At 39.4% G+C, this 26,091-nt stretch overlaps 2 protein-coding genes across 16 annotated transcripts in view; one reads left to right on the forward strand and one right to left on the reverse strand.

The window, feature by feature from the left end:
* LOC127445812 (ubiquitin carboxyl-terminal hydrolase 1-like) lies at positions 1 to 7,140 on the forward strand. Of its 4 annotated transcripts, none has more exons than XM_051706161.1 (9): positions 1 to 148; positions 530 to 711; positions 798 to 924; positions 1,066 to 1,164; positions 3,288 to 3,454; positions 3,684 to 4,342; positions 4,677 to 4,841; positions 4,946 to 5,147; positions 5,982 to 7,140. In XM_051706161.1, the coding sequence occupies exons 2-9, from the start codon at positions 533 to 535 to the stop codon at positions 6,727 to 6,729; spliced, it is 2,346 nt and encodes a 781-aa protein (XP_051562121.1). In that variant the 5' UTR covers positions 1 to 148; positions 530 to 532; the 3' UTR covers positions 6,730 to 7,140. The 4 variants fall into 4 exon arrangements, with proteins under 4 accessions (XP_051562121.1, XP_051562122.1, XP_051562124.1 ...); XM_051706162.1 differs by having other exon boundaries at positions 14 to 144; XM_051706164.1 differs by lacking the exons at positions 1 to 148; positions 530 to 711; positions 798 to 924 and adding an exon at positions 2,454 to 2,596 and having other exon boundaries at positions 1,072 to 1,164.
* Positions 7,141 to 7,739: 599 nt separating this feature from the next.
* Positions 7,740 to 26,091, reverse strand: part of LOC127445810 (dedicator of cytokinesis protein 7-like) — an 89,265-nt gene continuing 70,913 nt past the window's right edge. For 6 of the 12 annotated variants that reach the window (XM_051706155.1, XM_051706151.1, XM_051706148.1 and 3 more), the window contains 9 exons: positions 22,161 to 22,292; positions 18,962 to 18,976; positions 13,897 to 14,022; positions 13,697 to 13,786; positions 13,321 to 13,557; positions 12,716 to 12,859; positions 9,378 to 9,484; positions 8,945 to 9,112; positions 7,740 to 8,163 (listed from right to left, as the gene is read on the reverse strand). In XM_051706155.1, coding sequence (XP_051562115.1) covers positions 8,121 to 8,163; positions 8,945 to 9,112; positions 9,378 to 9,484; positions 12,716 to 12,859; positions 13,321 to 13,557; positions 13,697 to 13,786; positions 13,897 to 14,022; positions 18,962 to 18,976; positions 22,161 to 22,292 — 1,062 coding nt within the window. In that variant the 3' untranslated portion in view covers positions 7,740 to 8,120. Of the gene's footprint in view, positions 8,164 to 8,944; positions 9,113 to 9,377; positions 9,485 to 12,715; positions 12,860 to 13,320; positions 13,558 to 13,696; positions 13,787 to 13,896; positions 14,032 to 18,961; positions 18,977 to 22,160; positions 22,293 to 26,091 lie in introns of all 12 variants that reach the window. The other 6 variants (XM_051706156.1, XM_051706152.1, XM_051706149.1 and 3 more) reach the window with 2 other exon arrangements.

The raw sequence follows: 26,091 nt of genomic DNA on the forward strand, positions 1-26,091 counted from the left end.
TAGCTGAGGAGTCCTGCTCGTGAAAAAAAGCGCCAAGTTCCACAACAGACGAGCTTGTCAGATTGTTTACATTTAATACGAAACTGTGTACTCTGGATAGCTCCTGCTGGAAGCAAAAATGTAATGCATCCATAATAAGACTCAGTAGGTAAGGCTTTAATTTTTTTGTAATGTAACTCAGAAATATTCTTGCAGAAATGAGCCGGCGCGTGCGAGATTGTGTGGGTTGGGCGGCTAGTCAGTTAGCCACACTGCCATAAACTCATTTCCATTCAAATGAACTAACAATGACCAAACCGCAAGTGTTGATACGATATGCTGTGAATATTTAACATCCACCGATTAAATGTACTTATAGTCGAAGTCATATTCGTTGCAGAACATGTTTCTAGGGTGCATCTGAGATCAAGGCTTTCACGCGTTTCGTCGCTGATTTTGGCGCGCGTGTGAAGGATAGTATCTGCTGCTCGTTTTTAGTGTATATTTTTTATCTTGACATTTGCTGATGTTTCTCTTTAATTTTGTTTAGTGAATGGTTAAAATGCCCGGGCTGCAGAGTGAATGTGCTGTGGTGGCTGCAGCAGGCAGTCCTGTGAAGAAAAGCAAACTCTCTCTGAAGTTCTTCCAGAAGAAGGAAACCAAACGAGCCCTGGACTTCTCAGAGACCCCCTTAGAGGAGACAAGTGCAGCTGAACCAGAAGAGACAACAAAGTATGAAATTATTGAATTATCAAATACAGATCATTTTGAAGAAGGTATCACAATAATCTGTTTTCCTCATTGTTTCTCTCTCCAAGTCATGACCAGGTTGTGCCTATGACATGCCTTTCATCTCCTCTTACCTGTGAGAAGCAAGAGAGCCTTGTCCCTTTCGTTGGACTTAATAATTTAGGGAACACCTGCTATCTGAACAGCATCCTTCAGGTATGTGCCTTGCCATCAGTTAACCTACCATTCATGTATTATCGATGACACTCTGTTCTTTATAACTCCATGTTGTTGTTACAGTGGGTTGGGTCCCATTAAATGTAAGTTCTACGTTTTTGTTTTTCTTACAAATTTCAGGTCTTATATTATTGCCCTGGTTTTAAAGATGCCATCAAATCTTTGTGTAATTTGGCTAAACTGAAAGACAATCAGCGAGAAGATGGTGCCAAAAATGAGGTTTGTCTTAATTTTACTTTTCAAGAGATATTCCTTTGAATAGAGCTGTTCAGCTTGTAGTCCAGAAACCCGGAAGAGAATTTGCTATGGGTTCCCTTGGGATTTTCAAAATGAGGTTTTTGAACTTATGAGAAAAATAAGGTCTGTGGTAAACATTACTTGAAGATGCGTGGACGTTTTGTTCTACAACATAGATTTCACACAGTTATACTTCAAATGTGAATTTTAAAGCCATATTGAATTACAGTTGAAATCAGAAGTTTACATACACCTTAGCCAAATACATTTAAGTTTTTTTAACAGTTTTTCACAATTCCTGACATTCAATCGCAGAAAACATTCCCTGTCTGAGGTCAATTAGGATCACTATTTTAAGAATGTGAAATGTCAGAATAATAGTAGAGAGAATGATTTATTTCAGCTTTTATTTCTTTCATCACATTCTCAGTTTACACACACTTTGTTAGTATTTGGTAGCATTGCCTTAAACAATTTAAACTTGGGTCAAACGTTTTGGGTAGCCTTCAACAAGCTTCTCACAATAAATTGCTGGAATTTTGGCCCATACCTCCAGACAGAACTGGTGTAACTGAGTCAGGTTTGTAGGCCTCCTTGCTTGCATGTGCTTTTTCAGTTCTTCCCACAAATTTTCTATCGGATTGAGGTCATTGTCCATTTTGAAGACCCATTTGTGACCAAGCTTTAAATTCCTGGCTGATGTCTTGAGATTTTGCTTCAATGTATCCACGTAATTTTCCTTCCTCATGATGCCATCTATTTTGTGAAGTGCACCAGTACCTCCTGCAGCAAAGCACCCCGAAAACATGATGCTGCCACCCCCATGCTTCACGGTCGGGATGGTGTTCTTCGGCTTGCAAGCCTCACCCTTTTTCCTCCAAACATAACGATGTCATTATGGCCAAACAGTTCAATTTTTGTTTCATCAGACCAGAGGACATTTCTCCAAAAAGTAAGATCTTTGTCCCCATGTCTGCATGCAAACTGTAGTCTGGCTTTTTTATGGTGGTTTTGGAGCAGTGGCTTCTTCCTTGCTGAGCAGCCTTTCAGGTAATGTCGATATAGGACTAGTTTTACTGTGGATATAGATGCTTGTTTACCTGTTTCCTCCAGCATCTTCATAAGGTCCTTTGCTGTTGTTCTGGGATTGATTTGCACTTTTCGCAACAAACTACGTTAATCTCTAGGAGACAGAATGCGTCTCCTTCCTAAGCAGTATGTTTGCTGCGTGGTCCCATGGTGTTTATACTTGCGTACTATTGTTTGTACAGATGAACGTGGTACCTTCAGCTGTTTGGAAATTGCTCCCAAGGATGAACCAGACTTGTGGAGGTCCACAATTTTTTTTCTGAGGTCTTGGCTGATTTCTTTAGATTTTCCCATGATGTCAAGCAAAGAGGCACTGAGTTTTAAGGTAGGCCTTAAAATACATCCACAGGTACACCTCCAATTCAGTACACCTCCTATCAGAAGCTAATTGGTTAACTGTCTAAAGGCTTGACATCATTTTCTGGAATTTTCCAAGCTGCTTAAAGGCACAGTTAACTTAGTGTATGTAAACTTCTGACCCACTGGAACTGTGATATAGTCAATTAAAAGTGAAACAGTCTGTCTGTAAACCATTGTTGGAAAAATTACTTGTCATGCACAAAGTTGATGTCCTAAATGAATTGCCAAAACTAGAGTTTGCTAATATGAAATCTGTGGCGTGGTTAAAAAATGAGTTTTAATGACTTCAACCTAAGTGTACGTAAACTTCTGAATTCAACTGTACATACTTTTCTTAAAAAATATGCAGTGGCTTCAATATTCACGTCTGAGTTATGACTGTGTGTAATTTATGTTGTAGAACAAAACGTCCATGTATCGTCAAGTAATGTTTGCCACAGAACGTATATTTCTCATAGTTTAAAACCCCATTATAAAAAACCCTTCCGGGTTCGCCAACAAAAAAAAAAAAAACACAATACAGGATTACAGAATTACTCCTTTCTAGCAGCTTTTGTAGCCAATTTTGAAAAAGTATATTTTTAAATGTCCAGAATAGTGTCTCAATGATTGTATAGTTGTTTTACATTAAACTTGGCATGTTTTTATTTTATCAGGGGGACTGTAGTGAGGACACCCTACCTGTTCACATGGAGCTGCTATGCAGTTTCCACAGCCTCATCTCCTCTGTGGAGCAGCTTCAGTCCAGCTTTCTGCTTAACCCAGAAAAATACAATGATGGAGAGCTTGCCACACCACCCCGCAGACTGCTTGACACACTCAGGTAATGCTGCAGATTAGTGTTGCCTAACAACATTAAAATAAAATGTTTCTCAGTTAAAGTGATTATCACTAATGTCTGCATAAGGTATTTAAGATTTTTGGATGTTATATACAGATATATCTCAACAAATGAGCGTTCAGTAGCTTAAAACACCAAACAAAGCATTTGATTTGATATAAGTAGAATTTAGGACAAAGTCAACCTTAACCTGCTTTACTTCCCTCTACAGGCAGCTCAATCCTATGTACGAGGGCTACATGCAGCATGATGCACAGGAGGTACTGCAGTGTATTCTTGCAAACATACAGGAGGCCTGTGACACTATTAAAAAAGAGCAAAAAAGCAACCAAAAGGACACTGCAATGAGTAATGGAATAGGTGTGTCCTCCCTCGAGGAGGATGGAAGCTCTGATGGTCAGCTGAGCGGAAAAAGAAAGAGCGACACTGAAGCAGGCAACGCAAAGAAAAAGCCGAAATCTCAGAGCAAGTCCAAGAAAAATGAGGAAAACGTGCCTATGACCCGCTCAAAGAGAAGGTCTTCCAGTGACATAACCACAGAGAGTTCTGTTATGGACCAGAAGAATGGAGATGAAGAATGGGAAGAGAAGGAGAGAGGGAGCACCACAGAGGAAGAGAAGAATTACAGTCCCCCCAAAGAGGTGGGCAAGAGGATGAGAAGAGGGAAGCTGGGCTGGTTGAAGCCGTCAGGGAAGCAGCCTAGCATCTTCTCAAAGTTCCGCAGCATGGGACGAATAAGCTCACATATTGGAGGGAGAGGAGATACCAAGGAGAAATCAGACTGTAGTACCCAAGAGAAGCAGGAAAAGGACATGCCTGAAAATGAAAGCAAAACTCAAGATGCTAAACTGAGCCTTGGAAAGAATGAAGGTAAATATCATAGTAAAAACCATGTGGTCTAATGTTATGTCCTAGTTGGAGTCTATGAATAAAATAAAAATTTCAACCATGAATGTGAAATTGCTTACATTTAGAACATATTGAAAAAATAAAAATAATAATAAAAATATTAAACTGATAAATAACTAAACTAAGAAATAGAAGTAAGGACTTGACAAGAGTATCCCTATAGTTTGTCATGGCATTGCTGCCTAAGAGCATGTTTTGTAGAGTTGCCTGGAAATTTTGCAACTAACTTTTTGGTAGCAAAGCAGTTATAATCCCAAAAAGTGGTAATAGAAATGGTCAAATCTTGTCTAATTAGAGCGTTCAGGCTTGGATGTGCTGAAGTGGATGTTCCAGGGTCAGCTGGTGCTGCGGACACGCTGCCTGGAATGTGAGTGTTACACAGAGAGAAGGGAGGACTTTCAAGACATCAGTGTGCCTGTGCAAGAAGACGAGACCAGTTGCTCTGACCCCAATTCTGAGAGTGAGTACATTGATTTCAACACAAACATATTATTCAAGTAAGATAGAAAATCTCAGATGTTTGCAGCTCTACTTACTTATGTTTAACTGGTTGCTGTCCTTCAGTTTCTCCAGATCCAAAGCCTGAGCTAAAGACTCTAAAGTGGGCCATTTCTCAGTTTGCATCTGTGGAGCGGATTGTGGGTGAAGATAAATATTTCTGTGAGACCTGTCATCACTACACAGAAGCTGAGAGAAGTCTTCTGTTTGACAAAACCCCAGAGGTTGTCACAATCCACCTGAAATGCTTTGCTGCCAATGGTTCTGAGTATGTCCTTGATTGATTTTGGTGCTCAATTCATCCATTTCAAAACATAAAGGGAAGTTCAAATAAATAGCTGAATTTAATGAAAATGTGTCCATTTCACCTCAAAATTAAAAGAAAAAAATAAAAGTTGCTTAATTGGCATAAAAAATGTCACAATGCAAAAATATCTTAAAGGAATAATTCACCCAAAAGGGATTTAAATCCATATAATGCAAGTCAATAGGGTCCAGTACTTTCAGGCTCCAAAAAGGACAAACTGGCAGCGTAAAGGTAATCCATACAATTTGAGTGGTTTAATCCATGTCTTCTGAAGTGATATGATTGATTTTAGGTTACAAGCTCGATTACACTTCCTAGCATTTGACGCATGTTCAGCACGCGAGGAAGTCATGATTGTGCCAAGGAGACTGCAGATGTCAAGATTTCTAGTGAAAAAGGAGTTGCATTTGGTTTGTTTCTCACCTAAAACCGATTGTATATCTTCAGAAGACATGGCGTTGCGTTCTTTTTGGAGCTTGACAGTGTTAAGTATCTCCTATTGACGGAGAGAATTACTTTTGGGTGAACTTTTCCTTTTAAAGGTCCCAAAATATTATCCATTAAGGAAAATATAATTACATATTCTTGATTTTAGGGGGAAATATAACCTAGACATTTTCTTGACAGGTTTTGTAAGATTCACTCAAATACTTGTTTAATAAACACTAGTTTAATTAAACCAGTTTCAAATTGGCATGACCATTAATTTGCTTGTTTTAGTCTAATATATTTATATAGTTATTTAAGTACATTGAGCAGCTCATCCAACAGAATTTTCATTTTCTACTCCAACAGGATGGACCCCTATGCTGGCCTTTCCAAGGTGAACACCCCTCTGCAGACTCCTCTTAGACTTTCCCTGCATGAGTGGTGCACTCAGCCTGATGCTCCAGACCACAGCCATCACTACGAGCTCTTCGCTGTGGTCATGCACAGTGGAGTAACCATCAGCAGTGGGCATTACACCACGTACATCCGTATGGTGGATCTCTATCACACTGATCTCAAGCCTCAGTCTCAGAATGAAGAGCAAGACAGAGAGGAGGATATAAAACAGAAGAAAGAGGAGGTACCTCAAACAGATTACGATGATGGGGAGGTGTCTTTCAGCTTGAGTGGCAGGGGGAAAAATGTGCCCAAAAGGGCCAGCATAACAAGCAAAGCAGGAGGTAAGAGGTGCTCTGAGGGCGTAGGGCTCTTAGGAGGACAAAGGAGCATCACCAGTTATGAGCTAGCCAACAGCAAGCAGACCAATACTGAGAAGCCTACCAGTTTGGCCAGCTGTGTCTCTGGTACTCTGCTTCAAAACGTTGGAATGAAGAAAGAGACCAGGGAAGAGAGTGGTGATGCTATGATCGATGGGACCCAGATAAACGCTAACCTTGCTCTGCAGAACCTTTTGGACTTTGAAGGAAAGTGGATGCTGTTTGATGATTCAGAAGTAAGACTCTTTGAAGAAGAGGACTTCCTGCGAGCCTGTTCCCCAGAGACGTGCTCCACCTCTACACCCTATTTGCTTTTCTACAAGAGAGTCTCTCAGTAAAAACAGGCCATTGGATATTGACAGAAACTGTGGTATTACACTGGTCCACTCAGTAATTAAGTTTTACTGTTGAGGAATGGACAATAGAGTATGTTCGCAGGTCTTTAGAAAAGCAAGTCAGGATATGTGTTGAAAGTTACATAGGCTTGTCTTACAAGTGTCAGTCAGTGAAAAGCCTGTGTAAAACGTTTGAGGCCATGAAATTTGTTGCCATTGTTTATACAAGTATGATTTTTGTGTCTTACTATTTTTGTACTTTGATCTTTCCTTGTTGTCTGCTTTTGAGTGACCCTCAAGCAAACATACCTTGGCACTTACTGTAGTGCATGTGACCAATTTTTTCTGTACTTTCAACTATTCCCTTAAAATGCTTTGATGAATGACACAAACTGATTATATATATATATTTTTTTTAAAAGCCCAATTATTCTTGCTTGTTTGGTTTTGTCTCCAAGTATGAGTTAACATTTTGATGTCCCTTTTATTTTAATTAATACCTTGCAAACCCAAAGTAGATTTATGGTAGTCACTTAATTTTTGACACAAGGAGACAAACAGTGTGTTATGTTTTCCACTGCAGTAATTAACTAGGATTTGTCTATTTGCACACAAGAGAATGGAATTTAGTTTGAAAGGTGGTCAAAGTACAGAGTGTATAAATTGCCTATATATGACCACAGGGAAAAATGCAACCTGTTTTATAGTTTCTATTAACCATACCTCATTCCAGTTTAAAAAGCTTAGTCCTTTTCCCATGTTGTGAGCAGGCCTGGCTTTCTGCCATTACAATTAGATTTCAAGCCACTGTATCTATGAGTAATACATAAAACATTCTTGCAATTCATGGAAAATGTCTATTGCTACATGGCATTGTATATTTGAGGGAGGGAGGGATGTTTTTTTTTTTTTTTTTTAATCTTTGTTGATTCATATTTACCACATTAAATCAATAGCATATAAAAATTTATTTTGGTGCACAATTTCTTTACACCACACTGCACACCACAATAGCTATTAGAGTATTTATTTTGTAAAATATTTAAAGTAAACAAAAGTACATAAAAACTACAATGCTGAAATGTAAAAATTTTGAGTTTCTGTTTCAATTAAATAAATTATAAATTTGTACCATGGCTTACAAATTCACTGGGATGAAAAAAAAAAAATGAAAAAACTGCACATAGGAAAATTGAATACAGATTTGACACATTATGTGCTCACTGTTGGTTCTCATGATCATGTAACAGGCCATTTTGTAAAGTAATGCAAATTTGTAATGATGTACCAAACTTCTAGACACTTAGCTTTATTACTTTATGGCAGAAACACTGATAGGATTGATATATACAAATAAATAAAATTGCATTTATCCTTTTTTTTATTCTTCGTCTTCACATGTCTAGCTTGCGAAGGCTCATTCTGCTAAAGGAGTCTCTGAAAAAAAAAAACAAACAAAAAAAAAAACTTGAACATCATGCAATAAGGAGAGGAAATGAGTCCAGAGGGAAAAAAAGTTCATGGCAAACAAAAATTTGACAAAAAAGCCTGTCCAACAACTTAGCTACCTTGTCAAGCTGTCCTTTTGCTGCTGGGGAAAACAAGACATTTCAGTATATTCAAAAACACTTGCTAAAAGCTTTTTGGACTATCTCTCAAAATATTCCATTCTGATTACATTTGATTTTATTGTAATTCAGTTAGGAATATTTCAATATTCATATAATATTTTTACAATTACAATTTTGCTTAAATATAAAATACTTAGTACATTACAAACATATACATTTCCTATTACTACTATAGTTTGTTCAAGTTGATAAACATGACTTGAAAACATGATTTGATAAACAGTTTCCAGAGGAAGCTAGTTTAACAAAAACTTGACAGGGTGACATCTACAGGATTGGAGATGCGCAACAAATATAGCAAAAAACAAAAGTATTTAAGCATCATTCAAATGATGATCACAATAAATCAGGAAATCAAGATTTTTACCCAGGTCTCAAACTAAAGTTGTTTGAGAAGTCTGCCTTAAATGTGTCTCGGTTACAGCTTAAATGTACTTTTTAATCTGATCAGTATCACTTAGGTAACCATTGACACTTCTTGTGCCAAGTTTACAGCTGAATTGCCCTCCCCGCCCCCAAAATCACACTGAACATAATACTGCTGTGCATACTCAACACAGATTTTGACACCATTATTGCTGTCTTACCTGTGTGAGTTGACCTGTAACACAGGTTTATAAAGCTGTGGGATCTTCCTGTTAATGAGGGGCTGCAGAGCTTCTTTTAGCCTATGGTAGTTCCTCTCCAGCTCCCTCTGATACTCTTTCTGGTCTGGTCCAATCAGACTCTTATTTTTGCGAAGGGCATCTTCACATCTGGGGTAGTAATGAAAGGTTATTAAATTGTATTAGGACAATTTCAAAATTAAAATATCCATTTTATTTCTTTGTCTATACAAAAGATCAATGTTTAACAGTGGCTGTGTTTATATGGACTGCAATAATCTGACTATTTTTAGGACAACAGGTCCAATTGCGGTGTATATACAGTATGTTTCCAATACTGTGTTGTGTCAGTGGAGCCAATAGCTGGATTATTGCAGTCCATGTGAATGTAGTGAAAGAGCATCTGGAATCTAACCTCTTGGTGAAGTCTTTGAAGCACAGTCGTAGTTTATTGTGGTGTCTGTAGAGTTTAGGGTCACTTGGGATCTCAGACAGAAAAACCTGGGCCACCTCAAGAGGGCCCTGTAGAGATACAATACATACACTGGTTAGGAACAGTAATCAAACAGTATTCTCTGGACTACTGACTCATCCATCTGGTTGTTTACATAGATATTTGGTAGGCAAAAACAAGTATAACTAAAAAAATAAAAAACTCTAGACCAGTGTTTTCCAAACTTACACCGATCAGCTACAACATTAAAATGTGTAGGTCCCCTCATGCCACCAAAACAGCTCTGACCCGTCGAGGCATGGACTTCACAAGACCTCTGAAGGTGTCCTGTGGTATTTGGCACCAAAACATTAGCAGCAGATCCTTTAAGTCCTGTAAGTTGCGAGGTGGGGCCTCCATGGATCGGACTTGCTGGTTCAGCACATCCCATAGATGCTCAATCGGATTGAGATCTGGGGAATTTGGAGGCCAAGTCAACACCTTGAACTCTTTGTCATGTTCCTCAAACCATTCCTGAACAATTTTTGCAATGTGGCAGGGCGCATTATCCTGCTGAAAGAGTCCATTGCCTTCAGGGAATACCGTTGCCATGAAAGGGTGTACGTGGTCTGCAACAATCTTTAGGTAGGTGGTACGTGTAAAATTAACATCCACATGAATGCCAGTACCCAAGTTTTCCCAGCAGAACATTGCCCAGAGCATCACAATGCCTCCGCTGGCCTGCCTTCTTCCCATAGTGCATCCTGCTGCCATCTCTTCCCCAGGTAAATGACACACACGCACCCGGCCGTCCACATGATCTAAAAGAAAACGTGATTCATCAGACCAGGCCACCTTCTTCCATTGCTCCATTGTCCAGTTCTGACACTATGTGTCCATTATAGGTGCTTTCGGCAGTGGTCAGGGGTCAGCATGGGCACTCTGTCTGTGTCTGTGTGGCTACGCAGCCCCATACGCAGCAAGCTGCAATGCACTGTGTGTTCTGACACCTTTCTATCATGGCCAGCATTACGTTTTTCAGCAATTTGTGCTACAGTAGCTCTTCTGGGGGATCGGACCAGACAGGCTAGTCTTTGCTCCCCAGGCGCATAAATGAGCCTTGGGTGCCCATGACCCTGTTGCCGGTTCACCGGTTGTCCTTACCTGGACCACTTCTGGTAGGTATTAACCACTGCATACCAGGAACCCCCCACAAGACCTGCCGTTTTGGAGATGCTCTGACCAAGTCGTCTAGCCATCACAATTTGGCCCTTGTCAAAGTTGCTCAGATCCTTACGCTTGCCCATTTTTCCTGCTTCCAACACATGAAATTCAAGAACTGACCATTCACTTGCTGCCTAATATACCCCCCCCCTAAACAGTTGCCACTGTAATGAGATAATTGATGTTATTCACTTGTCAGTGGTTTTAATGTTGTGGCTGATCAGTGTATATACACTCACAGGCCACTTTATTAGGTACACCTGTACATCTACTTATTCATGCGATTATCTAATCAGCCAATCGTGTGGCAGCAGTGTAATGTATAAAATCATGCAGATATGGGTCAGGAGCTTCAGTTAATGTTCACATCAACCATCAGAATGGGGAAAAAATGTGATTTCAGTGATTTCGACTGTGGCATGACTGATGGTGCCAGACGGGCTGGTTTGAGTATTTCTGTAACTGCTGATCTCCTGGGATTTTCACGCACAACAGTCTCTAGAGTGTATAGTGAATGGTGAGAAAATCAAAAAACATCCAGTGAGTGGCAGTTCTGCGGATAGAAATGCCTTGTTGATGAGAGAAGTCAAATGAGAATGGCCAGACTAGTTCCAGCTGACAGAAAGGCTACAGTAGCTCAGAAAAACCTCTGTACAATTGTAGTGAATGTAATAGCATCTCAGAATGCACAACATGTCGAACCTTAAGGCAGATGGGCTACAACAGCAGAAGACCACATTGGGTTCCACTTCTGTCAGCCAAGAACAAAAAACTGAGGCTGCAGTGGGCCTACCAGGTGATGTTTTTCCAATTGTCTACTGTCCAGTTTTGGTGAGCCTGTGTCCACTGCAGCCTCAGTTTCCTGTTCTAAGCTGACAATAGTGGTATCCGGAGGGGTCTTCTGCAGCTGTAGCCCATCCACCTCAATGTTCGATGTGTTGTACGTTCCGAAATGCTTTTCTGCATAGCACTGTTGTAACGCGTGTTTATTTGGGTTACTGTCACCTTCCTGTCACCTTGGACCAGTCTGGCCATTCTCCTCTGACCTCTGTTATTAACAAGCCATTTTTGCCCACAGAACTGCAGCTCGCTGGATGTTTTTTGTTTTTCACACCATTCTCTTTACACTCTAGAGACTATTGCATGGGAAAATCCCAGGAGATCAGCAGTTACAGAAATACTCAAACCAGCCCATCTGGCATCAACAATCAGGCAACTGTTTAGGGGTGGGATATATTAGGCAGGAAATCACTGAGATCACATTTTTCCCCATTCTGATGGTTGATGTGAACATTAACTGAAGCTCCTGACCCATATCTTCATGATTTGAGTATTTCTGTAACTGCTGATCTCCTGGGATGTTCACACACAACAGTCCCTAGAGTTTACTCAGAATGGTGCCAAAAACAAAACACATCCAGTGAGTGGCAGTTCTGCGGACAGAAACGCCTTGTTGATGAGAGAGGTCAATGGAGAATGGCCAGACTGGTTCAGGGTGACAGAAAGGCTAAAGTAACTCAGATAACTCCTCTGTACAATTGTAGTGAGCAGAATAGCATCTCAGAATGCACAACACGTCAAACCTTGAAGCGGATGGGCTACAACAGCAAAAGACCACGTCGGGTTCCAATTATGTCAGCCAAGAACAGAAGGCTTAGTCTGCAGTGGGAACAGGCTCATCAAAACTGGACAGTTAAAGACTGGAAAAACATAGCCTGGTCTGATGAATCTTGATTTCTGCTGAGGTACACAGATGGTAGGCCCACTGCAGCCTCATCTTTAATAAAGAGACATTATCAATGCAAATGGATTGTGTGGATCTCGTCATTGGACCCACATTACACGGAACAAGTCAAACCTAACTTTTACACTCAGCACGCAGTGAAAAGTTCTCTGTGCTAAACTTTGCATATTAAAAGATCGATCTTGTGATTTTAAGAATGGATATCGAAATTGTTCAAATTAATCTGAAAATCTGTATTTTTACCCAGCCCTAATACCTACGAATACCTTAGCTGGGAATCACTGCTATAGACCCTAAGATAATTACAGTGATTTAACATAAGTATTACAAGTGGAAATGCCCAATTAGTCACCTGGTTAACAGTAGTGCCAACAGACCCCTGCAGAACCATCTGCAGCATTTTGGCATCAGATGGGTCCTGGTGAGTGGCAAAGGCCAACTCTTGTGTCTTCTTCTGCATATCCTCAATAGCTACTTCAATGGGTGTGGAGATGATCTGAACATTGCACAGAAGTACAGTGTTAAAGAAAGTGTCACTTTAATCCATTTAAATAATCTCTGAATAGTTTTTCATATAATAACAATCTAACAGGAATACACATACACTTCAAGTCAAAGGTTTGGACACATCATAAATTCATGTTTCTGATTATTTAAACTTTTAGATCCAAAAGCTAATGTTTAAATGTTTGAAATGTTAATAGTTTTATAGACAAATATTAATAATTTCTATGTATTATTTTGACAAAACTAACTATAAAAAAAATAAAATAAAAAACGATGAAGAAACAGCAAAAATTTTTGTTCACTGTGAAATCCACATGCTTTCATATGTTACTGAATAGTTTTGAGAGCTTTTCTAAAAAGTGGATAATAGTAATGACAAAGAATAAGTACTGGTGTGTCCAAACTTTTGACAGGCAGTGAAAAAACTTTTATAAAGTATGGTTGGGCTACCTCCTCTTTGTGGATGATGTTGATGCGGGTCTTGATATAGGGGAAGGCGTGGGAGGTAGTGAGGATGGTCTTTCGTTTAAATTGTTCGTGCAGGTCACCGTGAGCTCTTCCATCGAGTGTGAATGGCGTGCAGTAGACGAAGCGTCGCAGGTTGTAGTTCTTATCAAAATACGTGATGCGGTCCTTCATTTCATAAGTGTCGAAGTATGGCTCAACATATGTAATCTGAATAAAGGCCTGTATCAGAGAGAATGCAAACTGTTATTCTCTGTGTTTAGTATTATTGTGTAATTTCAAGACAATGAATACTGTTACTAAAATGCCTTTAAGGTCACATAAGTTAAGGGCCATTCTGATAAAAAAAAAAAAATAGCACCTTATTTGAGTCCAATTTACACTTGTCAACTGGATTGGAGTCTTTAATGACTTCCACTTGATCCTCACCAAACCTTTCACCATAGAAACTCTGTGGAATTTAGACAGACAGAATTATGGCATTTGTAAAGAATATGCGTGTTGTCTCTCTCTCACACACACCCATGCGCACACAATTACAAACTATTCACTGTGTTCTACCTCAAGCCGATGCGAGATTTCTGCCAGTTTAGTGATAGCTGGCTCTTTGTACACATACTCCTGCTCATCCAAGTCACCAAACTTAGAACCGTAAAATCCAACTCTGAAATAGGTGCCAAACATTCGCTTTCCATTCTGGAAGAAACAAATGTGTTAATCAATTACAAATCTGCCATCAATTAAAGCTAGCACTTCAAAATACCGAGTGACACTAGGAAAAACGAATCCTGTTGATACTCAGTGTTGACACATGCCATGGATTTGCATTCTAAAAAAAATAAATGTTTACTCTTAAGGAAAAGTAAACTGCAATGAGGCAAACACAACATTTTCCCTTGGCAGCAAGTTATCAAGTGACAACAGTAATGTACACATTGTCTGGTACATGTTTACATGAATAACCTGCATTCAACACTGAACATAGTGATGTAATGAAGAGTTAAATACATGAAAACAGATTTAACACATATACTAATGCCTACAGTATCATCTGTATAGTATAAACGTCAACTTCTAAACATATTTGAGAAAACAACAGTAGCAAATAAAGACTCAATGGACTGGCATCATACCAGCCTAATTCCAGTCTAAGGATGGGTAAAGTTTATTTATGTACTGCTGTTACCCCACTTTTACCACAATACTTTTTGATATACAGCTCTGGAAAAAATTAAGAGACAACTGCAAAATTATCAGTTTCTCTGGATTTACTATTTATAGGTATGTGTTTGAGTAAAATGAACATTTTTGTTTTATTCTATAAAGTACTGACAACATTTCTCCCAAATTCCAAATAAAAATATTGTCGAGCAGTTATTTGCACCCCCAGATCATCACCGATCCTCCACCAAATTTCACAGTAGGTGCGAGACACCGTGGCTTGAAGGCCTCTCCAGGTCTCCGTCTAACCATTAGATGACTAGGTGGAGCTTCAGAAAGGCTGGAATCGGGCAGATTTGTCTTTGTGATGGATGCATGAATCAAGCCACGTACAAGGTTATCCTGGAAGAAATATTGCTTCCTTCTGCTCTGACAATGTTCCCCAACTCTGAGGATTGGTTTTTCCAGCAGGACAATGCTCCATGCCACACAGTCAGGTCAATCAAGGTGTGGATGGAGGACCACTGGATCAAGACCCTGTCATAGCCAGTCCAATCTCCAGACATGAATCTCATTGAAAACCTCTGGAATGTGATCAAGAGGAAGATGGATCAAACAAATCCAAGCTGCTTGAATTTTTTAAAGTCACCCAACAGCAATGTGAAACACTGGTAGAGAGCATGCCAAGACTCATGAAAGCAGTGATTGAAAATCAGGGTTATTCCACCAAATATTGATTTCTGAACTCTTCCTAAGTAAAATCATTAGTACTGTGTTGTTTAAAAATGAATATGAACTTGTTTTCTTTGCATTATTCGAGGTCTGAAAACACTGCATCTTTTTTTGGTATTTTGACCAGTTGTCATTTTCTGCAAATAAATGCTCTAAATGACAATATTTTTATTTGGAATTTGGGTGAAATGTTGTCAGTACTTTATAGAATAAAACAAAAATGTTCATTTTACTCAAACACATACCTATAAATAGTACATCCAGTGAAACTGATAATTTTGCAGTGGTCTCTAATTTTTTCCAGAGCTGTATATTTGCCAACTCATTTGATTTTGATCCTATGGTTACCCATTTGACTTTTTCCCATTTGTATGTTCACACGGTGTGAGTGCATGATTCTTCACTTACACCAAAATGTAAATTTTATTTTTTATTTTTTATCGTCTTTGTTATTTAAAGAAAGTTGTGGTTGACAAGTAAGCATCTCCACATCAGACACAAAACCTAATTGAAAAAACATGATAGTTTGAGCCAAGCTTGAGAATAGTGGCGCAAGAGGCCGTTTTGAACAGGCTGGGACATTTCTCAGAGAAATGTATAAGCAAAGATGGACATAACAAGAGCAAGACTGGAGAAATTCTGATGTTCTTAAACAGTAAGTCAACAATTGTTCTCAGAAGAAGAGAGAGACAGATAGCAGAGCCAAAGAGAATATTTAGTTTATAGCAAGTTCATCGGCAGAACGTGCATGTGCCACTGTAGCCTATGTATACAGAATGCCAGACTGGAACAGTTGAACAATTTGTATGTACTGAGGCGGACTTTGAGAGACAGCAAGTATAAAAAGTGGTGGGTGTTATATGTACAGGGCCAGGAACATTTCTGTGTGCTCTACAGACAGAAAGTGAAGTGTCAATAATGTGCAGGTGAGGGCTGAGCAAAAGCAGACCAACTATGGAGCCAATTCTCTGACTGCACTAATTGAATTCTCCCGCTTACAACAGAGAGCCTGAATGTTATGTGTTCATTATCCAGTCACCATTTTCCAAATTCCACAACAATTGGTTCTATTTTTAGGTTAGTTTTACTCTTCCTCATGTTATTCCAAACCTGTAGTCATACAGGTTTAAACTCCTGAGACCAGAGTGTGACTGTGCATTTTCCATTTCCCTTTTTGATTTGATTTTAACTAGCAGCACCTAATAAACATGCATAAATAAATAAATAAATAAATAAAAATAACAGAGCAAATCGTACACCTAAAAATTGATGGCAACATCTGTGGACAGTGGGACCAAGTTGTGAAATCTTAAATAATACCAAGCTATAGAATTATTATTATTATTTTTTTATCAAATAGTTTATTATCTTTCCAGGAGTGTTGGTTATTGATGTTATTGAGATGTTACAGACATTACATTAGAAATTAGCATAATTAATTCTGATTCAAAGTATTGGCCAGCATCATCCAATCACTGCCAACCATATTTAAACAAAATTATACATTATAAATCTCTGAATCTATGCACTGATTTCCAGTGTCCCATGTCTACCAAACATGTTGAGTGGTCCAAACATCATCTGCAGCATGAAACTGAAGTTTTGGTGGGATTTTAGGAGTGAATGCACTTAGCTGCATAGGAAAGATATAAGATGCTCCCTTGCTCCCTATTTAGTGAATGACTAAACCTCCAGTGTGCTATCTGTCAGTTCAAAATGCACCTTATTTTCATCCTAACTCCATATAAAGTCTCTGAAAGCAACATTTTCAGCTTTTGGATGAACACATTTATTCTCAATGTGATAAGACACAGTAAATATAGGATTTCTAAGGATAAACACATGCTAAAGTACACATTTGTGTACACTGTGTTTAGCAGTATGGCGTTTCGCAATAAATCGCTCAAATAAAAAAAAAAAGAATTGCATATTGGATGAAACTAGAGACTAATCTTTTGACTCAAACAGGTTTCAATGTAAAAACTTAATTAGGTTTCTTACCAGATTTAGTTTTGCAAGAGTTTCTCCCAAAGACAAACTCCGCTGTGATCGGCGCCCTGTTGTTTTGTCACATGACACCATACGTCGTAAGTTTAACCTTTTACTCACAGCCCAGAGTCTTCTGAACTGAGATCAGTCAGTTTAAAAACATTTAAATTATGTGTTGCATTTAGCAAAGCCAAAAAACAACAGGGTCGCACGAGGTTAAAACAACATGGATGAGTGTATTATCATTTTTGAGCAAACCATCCCTTTAAATTTGAGTCATACATCTATCTCCTCAGTCGTCTGAGATGGCTCAGCCCCAATCTGGTTCATTGCAATCGCTTTTCCAATCATAAAGCTTCAGATTTAAACTCTAAAACTATGAACTTACCACAAGACACAATAATTAAAGTGGGAAGAGGAGGGGTCAGCAACCAGGGAAATAAAAAAACAAGAGAACAGAACATATTTTAATCAGGAAACTCTTCGAAAGACTAACAAAACACACACGTACAGTACACACACAAAACAAACAGCAATACTACCAAACACCTCAAATAAATACTATACAAAGAAAAAGAAACACACACACACACACACACACACACACACACACACAGACACACAGACACACAGACACACAGACACACAGACACACAGACAAAGACTAAAACCCAACAATAAACATGCAATAAGGAAAAGGCAGGCAGAAAAGAGTTCACTTCTGTATTAATGGACAGGTGCATTTCTGGTATAAAGCTACAATAATGGGTCAAATATGAAGGTTTTGGTGAGTCAGTGCCATGCAATATTCCACGTGAAAGTGAGATTAATACTAGTTGACACAAACACTGGTGCAAATGAGAACTCAGGGGTCGATTTAGTTTTAAATGAAACAATAACTCAATTTCGAGAGAAAGTATGGTAAACAATGTTACTTGGAGCAATGTTTTGAACTGAAAACCACCATGACATGCCCCTTAAGGAGAAAAAAATATATATTAAGCTTAATGGCATATTCACCAGTAGGAACATTCTTGCCCTAATTATTGTTTTCTTCATTTGTCAGTTGATTTTGTTATGGCTATTTACATGTCTTACATTAATTGCACCCTGTGCATTAGAAAAACGAGTGCAAATAAGAACTAAGGGGTCGATTTAGTTTTAAATGAAACAATAGGTCATTGTGAAAGAAAGTACGCTGAAAGACTTCATTTGGAGAACATATGATGTTTCGAACTAAAATCCACCATGAAATACCCCTTTATGCTAGCATACTCTCCATTAACAACATTCCGGCCCAAATTCATGTAAGTTAAATTGGTTATTGCTGTCTACATATCTTGCATAAATCGAACCCTGTGCTTTTGAGACATGCTAAGACGACGTTGATGCCAGTGCTGATGAAAGAGAGAAATGGATGAGGAAGTGAAATGATGCATTCATGAATAAATCTGTCATTAGTGTCACACAGTGGCTCCCATGCATGGCCCGCCAAAATTGACAATGTTAACATTGCTTCTCCTCAAGAAAGAGGGGAGAGAGGAAGATGAGCAGAGAAGGAAGGGCGCTGCTGTCCACACACCACTGACAGCAGTCCCACAGAAAGAGAGATGAAGGAATGGACGAAGAAAATAAAATGTCCATTAAAAGGTTAATGGGTCAAATTCATAGCAAAGAGAGTCATGATAAATGCCCACAGCTTGCACGTATGGGCTAAGCATTAACCATGAAGTTCAGCACCTACCTCCCAGCCTGTGCTCTGTATGACAGAGAGAATACAGCAAAAATCAAAATACGCAGGTCACAGTCAACCCCATTCAGAAGCCCTGACTGACTCACAAACTACAAAACACTGTGGGAAACACTGACACTTGTTTCCCATAACTCATATTTATAGAGCGCAACAGTGCCTGCCCACTTTTTCAGCCTTCTTGGGACCTGAGGTATTTTCCCCATTAATTTATTCCATGGGGATTTTTTTTTTTTTTTTAAATGTGCCATTAAAGAGTTCTAAGACATGAACCAAAACAACCAGCTCTGAGCTGAATCACAATGTTATTAAGTTTTATTTGAAGCAAAAAAGTATTTAAAAAATTGGACAAAGGTGTTAAGATAAAAGTATATGGTTGAATTAAAACAATGGAAAAATATTAAACTATTGATTTAAAGTTGTTGATTATAAGTATAAAAACAATATATATATTAAGAAAGTTGCAAATATTCAAAATATGTACAAAAATATAAGTAGTTTGAGAATGTATGGAGATTGACTCGATTACGTCCTTCATAGTGCTTTTTGGGAGTGGGTGGTCACTGCAGAGGTGTTTTATCGCAACACTCTGATTGGTGGATCTTCTTCTTCAGGATCATGGGTAGTGTGGTTTCTCACCTGGAATTCCACTATTAACCAAGATTTTTTTTTTTTTAAGTTGAAATAACGTGAACTAATGGCTTCAAAAGAAATACTGTATATACACCATCGATTACCAACCTTGGAGGTCAGTGTTAGAAGTAAAATATAATTTAGTCGATGGAGAAAATAAAAGGGATTCTTATTTTTGGAGCTTGACTGTTGCGCTCTATTCCTCCATGTAGACTTTTCATCACTACATGCTGGTTTTAAATACTGCATGCAAGAATCTAAAGAAGTTGATTTTAATATTTTCTGTAAAAAAAGATGGAAGTGATGCTTGTCTGTAGAAAAGTTGCCATCACTATGCTAACGTCTTGCTAAGTGGTTACTTATATGATCTGAGTGTTTTTAGCACATTGTTATGTGGTTGCTAGGGTGTTATGGATGGTTGATTACTGAAGTCAGAAGAGTCTACCCCCAAGTCTTCATGATATTCTAATATTCCCTAATTTTTTGTTTGTTTAAAAATTGAAAAGCATGATTGCTTAGACAAGTAATAGCAAACCTTCCCTCAATGAGCTGCATGATTTGAGGTATAAATCATGTCCGTAACCCAAACAAGGGAAGACGAGTTATGCGCCAAAGTTTAGTGCTTCAGGATAGGTTTTTTTTTTTTATATCCCTAATATATAATGTCCAAGACATACCATGTTACTAAAAGAACAAACACGTCTCTCTTGTTAGCATGTTAGAATCTCTTCTTGCATCCAAATGTCTTTTGTTTCTAAACCTTTGGTGAACTACACAACCTTCAGTAATGTGTTTTTCAAGTTGTCATGTGTCTGTACACAAGTATAATATTACAAAGTTTGTGAGACATGTCCATTCACATACGAGTTGGCAGCTGTTGCATTGTACTAATAGTGCAATAATACAAAGTCCTGTTGTCTTGCGCCTGTTGCACATAGCATGCCGAAGCAGAGCAGGAGGAGCGCTTTTTTTTTTCCTTCGGCGCCCATGTTAACAAGTTAGAGTTTTCACTTCGGAAGCAGAAGCGGTGTGGCAGAAGCATTGCAGCTTCGGCACAGAGTCTATTTTTGCTGTGTTGTTCACACTGAATTATACAGCAGTTTACCCAAAAATGAAAATTCTCTCATCATTCACTCACCCTCGTGTCATCCTAGATGTGTATTACTTTCTTTCTTCTGCAGAACACAAACAAAGATTTTCTGAAAAATAGCTCAGCTCTGTTGGTCCATACAATGCAAATAAATGGTGTCCAGAACTTTGAAGGTCCAAAATGGATATACAGGCAATATGATAGGTGTGGGTTAGAAACAGATCAATTTTTAAGTAATTTCTTATTATAAATCTCCACTTTCACATTCTTCTTCTTATGTTTTTGGCAATTTTCATTCTTTGTGCATATCGCCACCTACTGGACAGGGAGGAGAATTTATAGTAAAAAAAGGACTTAAATATTAATCACCCACACTTATATCACTTCTGAAGATATGGATTTAACCACTGGAGTAGTATTCTGGCCACCATTCACTTGCATTGTGAGGATCAACAGAGATATTCATCTAAAAATCTTAGTTTGTGTTCAGCAGAAGATAGAAAGTCATACACATCTGGGATAAGGGTGAGTAAATGAAGAGAGAATTTTCATTTTTGGGTGAACCATCCCTTTAACAGCAACACAGCTGAGTGCTGATAGCGGTGGTAAACAAATGCACAAGACATCCCGTGTTGACGAAAATTCAGAACTTATCTCAGTCTTGTTTTTGCGATGGATGACAAGATTGATTGTAGAGAAACGAAGTGGTCTATGACCTCAACTTACTTTTTATCAGGATTAATTAAAGGAAAAACCAGTTACCTCGGCTATTGCTGCAGATGGTAAGTTAACACGGAAACACTTTACAATACGGTTCCATTTGTTAACATTAGTTAACAAGAACCAACAATGAACAATATTTTACAGCATTTATTAATCTTGGTTAGTTAATTTTAACATATAGTAATACAATTTTAAAATCAAAAGTTGTATATGTTAACATTAGTTAATGCACAATGAACTAACATGAACTAACAATAAACAACTGTAATTTTATTAACTAACATTAACAAACATTAATAAATGCTGTTAAAATAAATTGTTCATTGTTCATTCGCAGTCTCATCGTCCTCCCCATTCCCATTCCACTGAATGATAATGTTTGAAATGAGCAGAGCTTATTGTGTTGGCTGTCACTATATGAAATAATTCTACAAGACACCATTAGGTCACACCAGCATCGTGTAAATAAGATTCCAAGATGATCAAGTTTGTAGTACTTATCAATAGCTCACTCATGGTAACCATTTTATAACTTTATTATAACTTTTAACACGTTGCCAGTGAAAATGCACAAACGTTGTTTGCTGCTCAAGTTGTCCTGACGTACTGCTTCATTGCTGCTCACGCACTGCTTTGGCGTACTGTGTGCAACAGGTGTTATACTGCGACAGTTGGTAAAGAGACTAAACTGGGCATGTATTTAAGATTCAAAACAGTGGAAATATGTTTTTTAATACAAGCATTTACCTGGTGCACAATTTTTCCAAAGGCTTCCTGAAGTTTACCATGAATAGTGGCCAGCTTCTTGGCATCCCTGTTGGCCTCATGAACAGGGATGAGTACTTTGTACACTTCGTTCACTGCTTCGTACATACCAGCCTAGAGACAAATGATAAAGAGAATTATGTGCAATACTCGTTAAAAGTCAGTCGATACGTTTTTCAGTTGCAATGCTGATATAAACTCACCGACCACTTTATTAGGTACACCTGCCCACCTACTTATTCATGCGATTATCTAATCAGCCAATCGTGTGGCAGCAGTGCAATGCATACAATCATTCAGATACGGGTCAGGAGCTTCAGTTAATGTTCACATCAACCATCAGAATGGGGAAAAAATGTGATCTCAGTGATTTCGACCGTGGCATGACTGTTGGTGCCAGACGGGCTGGTCTGAGCATTTCTATAATTGCTGATCTATTGGACTCAAGATGGCACCGAGTATGGCTGCTGCGTTGCGAGCTCCGACACAACATTGTAGTTTTTTGTTTGTTTTGTTTACAATTCTTATGTTTTTTTGTCTTGGATGTTGTCTGCCTTATTGTCTATGACAGACAAACACTTCTGGACATTGGTCCTGCAATTACACACCGTAAACCGGACTTCAAATTCCTCAGTGCCGACCCGCTGTTTACAAACAGGCCAGCGGAGCCCTTTGTCTGGGCAGCCCGGCCGCGGAAATGCAAAAGGAAAAGGGGAAACAGAGCCGGCGTTCTCATCAGAGTAAGACGTTGCGGAAATCGACCCCCGCTACCCAGTATTCTACTGGCAAATGATCAGTCTCTGGACAACAAGCTCTGCGAGCTGAGAGTGCGGATCTCTTTCCAATGAGACGAGGGACTGCTGCATTATCTGCCTTACAGAAACTTGGATGTCTGCGGAGATTCCAGACTCAGCCATTGAACACGCGGGGTTCTCTGTGCACCAAGGGACAGAGCGAAAGACCTCTCAAGTAAAAGCAGAGGTGGTGGTGTATGTTTTATGATCAACAAATCCTGGTGTGATCAGAGGAACGTACATTCTATCAAGTCTTTCTGCTCTCCTGATCTGGAATTTCTCATGCTTCTGTGTTGACCATTCTGGCTACCGAGGGAATTCACAGCGGTCATTATCTCTGCTGTGTACATCCTGCCACAAGCTGACACAGACCGGGCACTCAAGGAACTGTATGGGATTATAAGAAAGCAGGAAACTGTGCACCCTGAGGCCGCGTTCATTGTGACCGGGGACTTTAACAAAGCCAATCTCAAATCAGTCGCACCAAAATACAACCAACACATCAGTTTTAACAAACGAGGGACCATTTTGGACCATTGCTACTCTCCCTTCCGGGATAGCTACAAATCCCTCCCCCGCCCACCATTTGGCAAATCGGACCACTCTTCTGTTCTGCTTCTGCTCGCTTACAGGCAGAAACTGAAACAGGAAGCACCCACCCTCAGAACGATCCAGTGCTGGTCGGACCAATCAGATTCTATGCTAAAGGACTGTTTTGATCATGCGGACTGGGAGATGTTCCGGTCCGCCTCTGATGACGACATCGAGCTTTACGCTGATAGCGTAAAGTGTTTCATCAGAAAGTGCGTAGAGGACGTTGTTCCGACCAAAACAATACGTATCTACCCGAACCAGAAACCTTCGATTAATAGTGATGTTCGCGTGGCACTTGATGCGCGGACCTCCACTTTTAATTCCGGGAACGCGGAGGAACATAAACAAGCCAGTTATGCCCTCCGAAAAAGAACAGCAAAACGTCAGTACAGGAACAAGATTGAAGGACAGCGGCCGAAGCTACAGAGGTTAGTTCTCTCTCCATCTCTGTAGCAGATGTAACCCGATCCTTCCGACGGATGAATATCCGTAAAGCCGCGGGTCCAGACGGCATTCCGGGCTGCGTCATCAGAGCGTGTGCGAACCAACTGGCTGGTGTTTTTTACGGACATTTTCAACCTTTACCTCTCTTTGTCTGTAGTCCCCACATGCTTTAAAACGTACACCATTGTGCCTGTTCCAAAGCAATCCAAAATCACTTGCTTAATGACTGGCGTCCTGTTGCTCTGACCCCCATCATCAGCAAATGCTTTGAGAGACTAATCAGAGATTACATCTGCTCTGTGCTGCCTCCATCACTGGACCCATTGCAGTTTGCTTACCACAACAACCACTCCACTGATGATAACATTGCATCTACAATACACACTGCTCTCTCCCACCTGGAAAAAAAGAACACTTATGTGAGAATGCTGTTTGTAAACTACAGCTCAGCATTCAACACCATAGTGCCCTCCAAGCTTTATGTGAAACTCCGGGCTTAAACAGCTCGCTGTGCAGCTGGATCCTGGACTTCCTGTCAAGCGGACGCCAGATGGTTAGAATGGGCTGCAACATCTCCTCATCACTGACCCTCAACACTGGAGCCCCGCAGGGCTGTGTTCTCAGCCCACTCCTGTATTCTCTGTACACACATGACTGTGTGCAACACACAGCTCCAATGCCATCATTAAGTTTGCTGATAATACGATGGTGGTAGGTCTGATCACTGACAATGATGAAACAGCCTACAGAGAGGAGGTGCACACTCTGACACACTGGTGTCAGGAGCACAACCTCTCCCTCAAATTCAGTAAGGAGCTTGTGGTGGACTTCAGGAGAAGAGAAAGAGAACACAGCCCCATCACCATCAATGGAGCACCAGTGGAGAGAGTCAGCAGCTTCAAGTTCCTGGGTGTCTACATCACTGAGGAACTTACATGGTCCATCCACACTGAAATCGTTGTGAAGAAGGCTCATCAGCGCCTCTTCTTCCTGAGACGGCTGAGGAAGTTTGGATTGAATCGCCATACCATCAGGCAGGTGGTATCGCATCATCAGGACCTGCACCAGCCGACTACATGACAGCTTCTTCCCCAAAGCAATCAGATTTTTGAACTCTTGATCTCACACGATCAAAATACATCAGCACTGCACTTTATTAATCTTATTATCTCACACCGGACTGTCATAAATTATATTCTCTCTTAACAACACACTGGCAACTTACTATCAACCAACAGCCTGAATGTCAATACAGTACAATACAACCTACTGTATATTTTATATATACTATATATACTATTTTTTTTTTATTGTATAATGTGTATTGTATTCTGTACATTGTATGTTATTATTTGTATATTGTGTTGTGTGTAATTATGTGTATATTAGATTTTAAATTGTGTTGTGTAAATCAGATGTTTATTGTAAATTGGTATATGTCTCATCATTATCACGACTGCTATGTTGCTCGGAACATGCACCCAAGTATTTCACACACTATTGCACTTGTGTATATGGTTGTGAGACAATAAAAGTGATTTGATTTGATCTCCTGGGATTTTCACGCACAACAGTCTCTAGAGTTTGCTCAGAATGGTGCTAAAAACAAAAAACACACAGTGAATGGCAGTTCTGTGGATGGAAATGCCTTGTTAATGAGAGAGGTCAACGGAGAATGGCCAGACTGGTTCCAGCTAACAGAAAGGCTGCGGTAGCTCAGATAACCACTATGCACAATTGTAGTGAGCAGAATAACATCTCAGAATGCATAACATGTCGAACCTTGAGGCGGATGGTCTACAACAGTAGAAGACCACGTCGGGCACTTTATTAGGACCATAGGACCATTCCTAATAAAGTGCTCAGTGAGTGTATCTAAAGGGCAGGTTGCAACACAATGCAATATAATACAATTTAATAGTAGCATTTTTTTAATGTTTGTAGAAGTTACACAGAATTGCTGAAATTAAATATTTATCTTAATTGGTTTGGACAATATTTCCATCTATCAAACATTCATGCAGTAGAATAGATTAGGTTAGTCCATGTGCACCACAGCAGATATCTGCAAGCAAAATGTC

The sequence above is a fragment of the Myxocyprinus asiaticus genome, chromosome 9 (assembly GCF_019703515.2).
Source record: "Myxocyprinus asiaticus isolate MX2 ecotype Aquarium Trade chromosome 9, UBuf_Myxa_2, whole genome shotgun sequence".
In the NCBI taxonomy this organism is placed as follows: Eukaryota; Metazoa; Chordata; class Actinopteri; order Cypriniformes; family Catostomidae; genus Myxocyprinus; species Myxocyprinus asiaticus.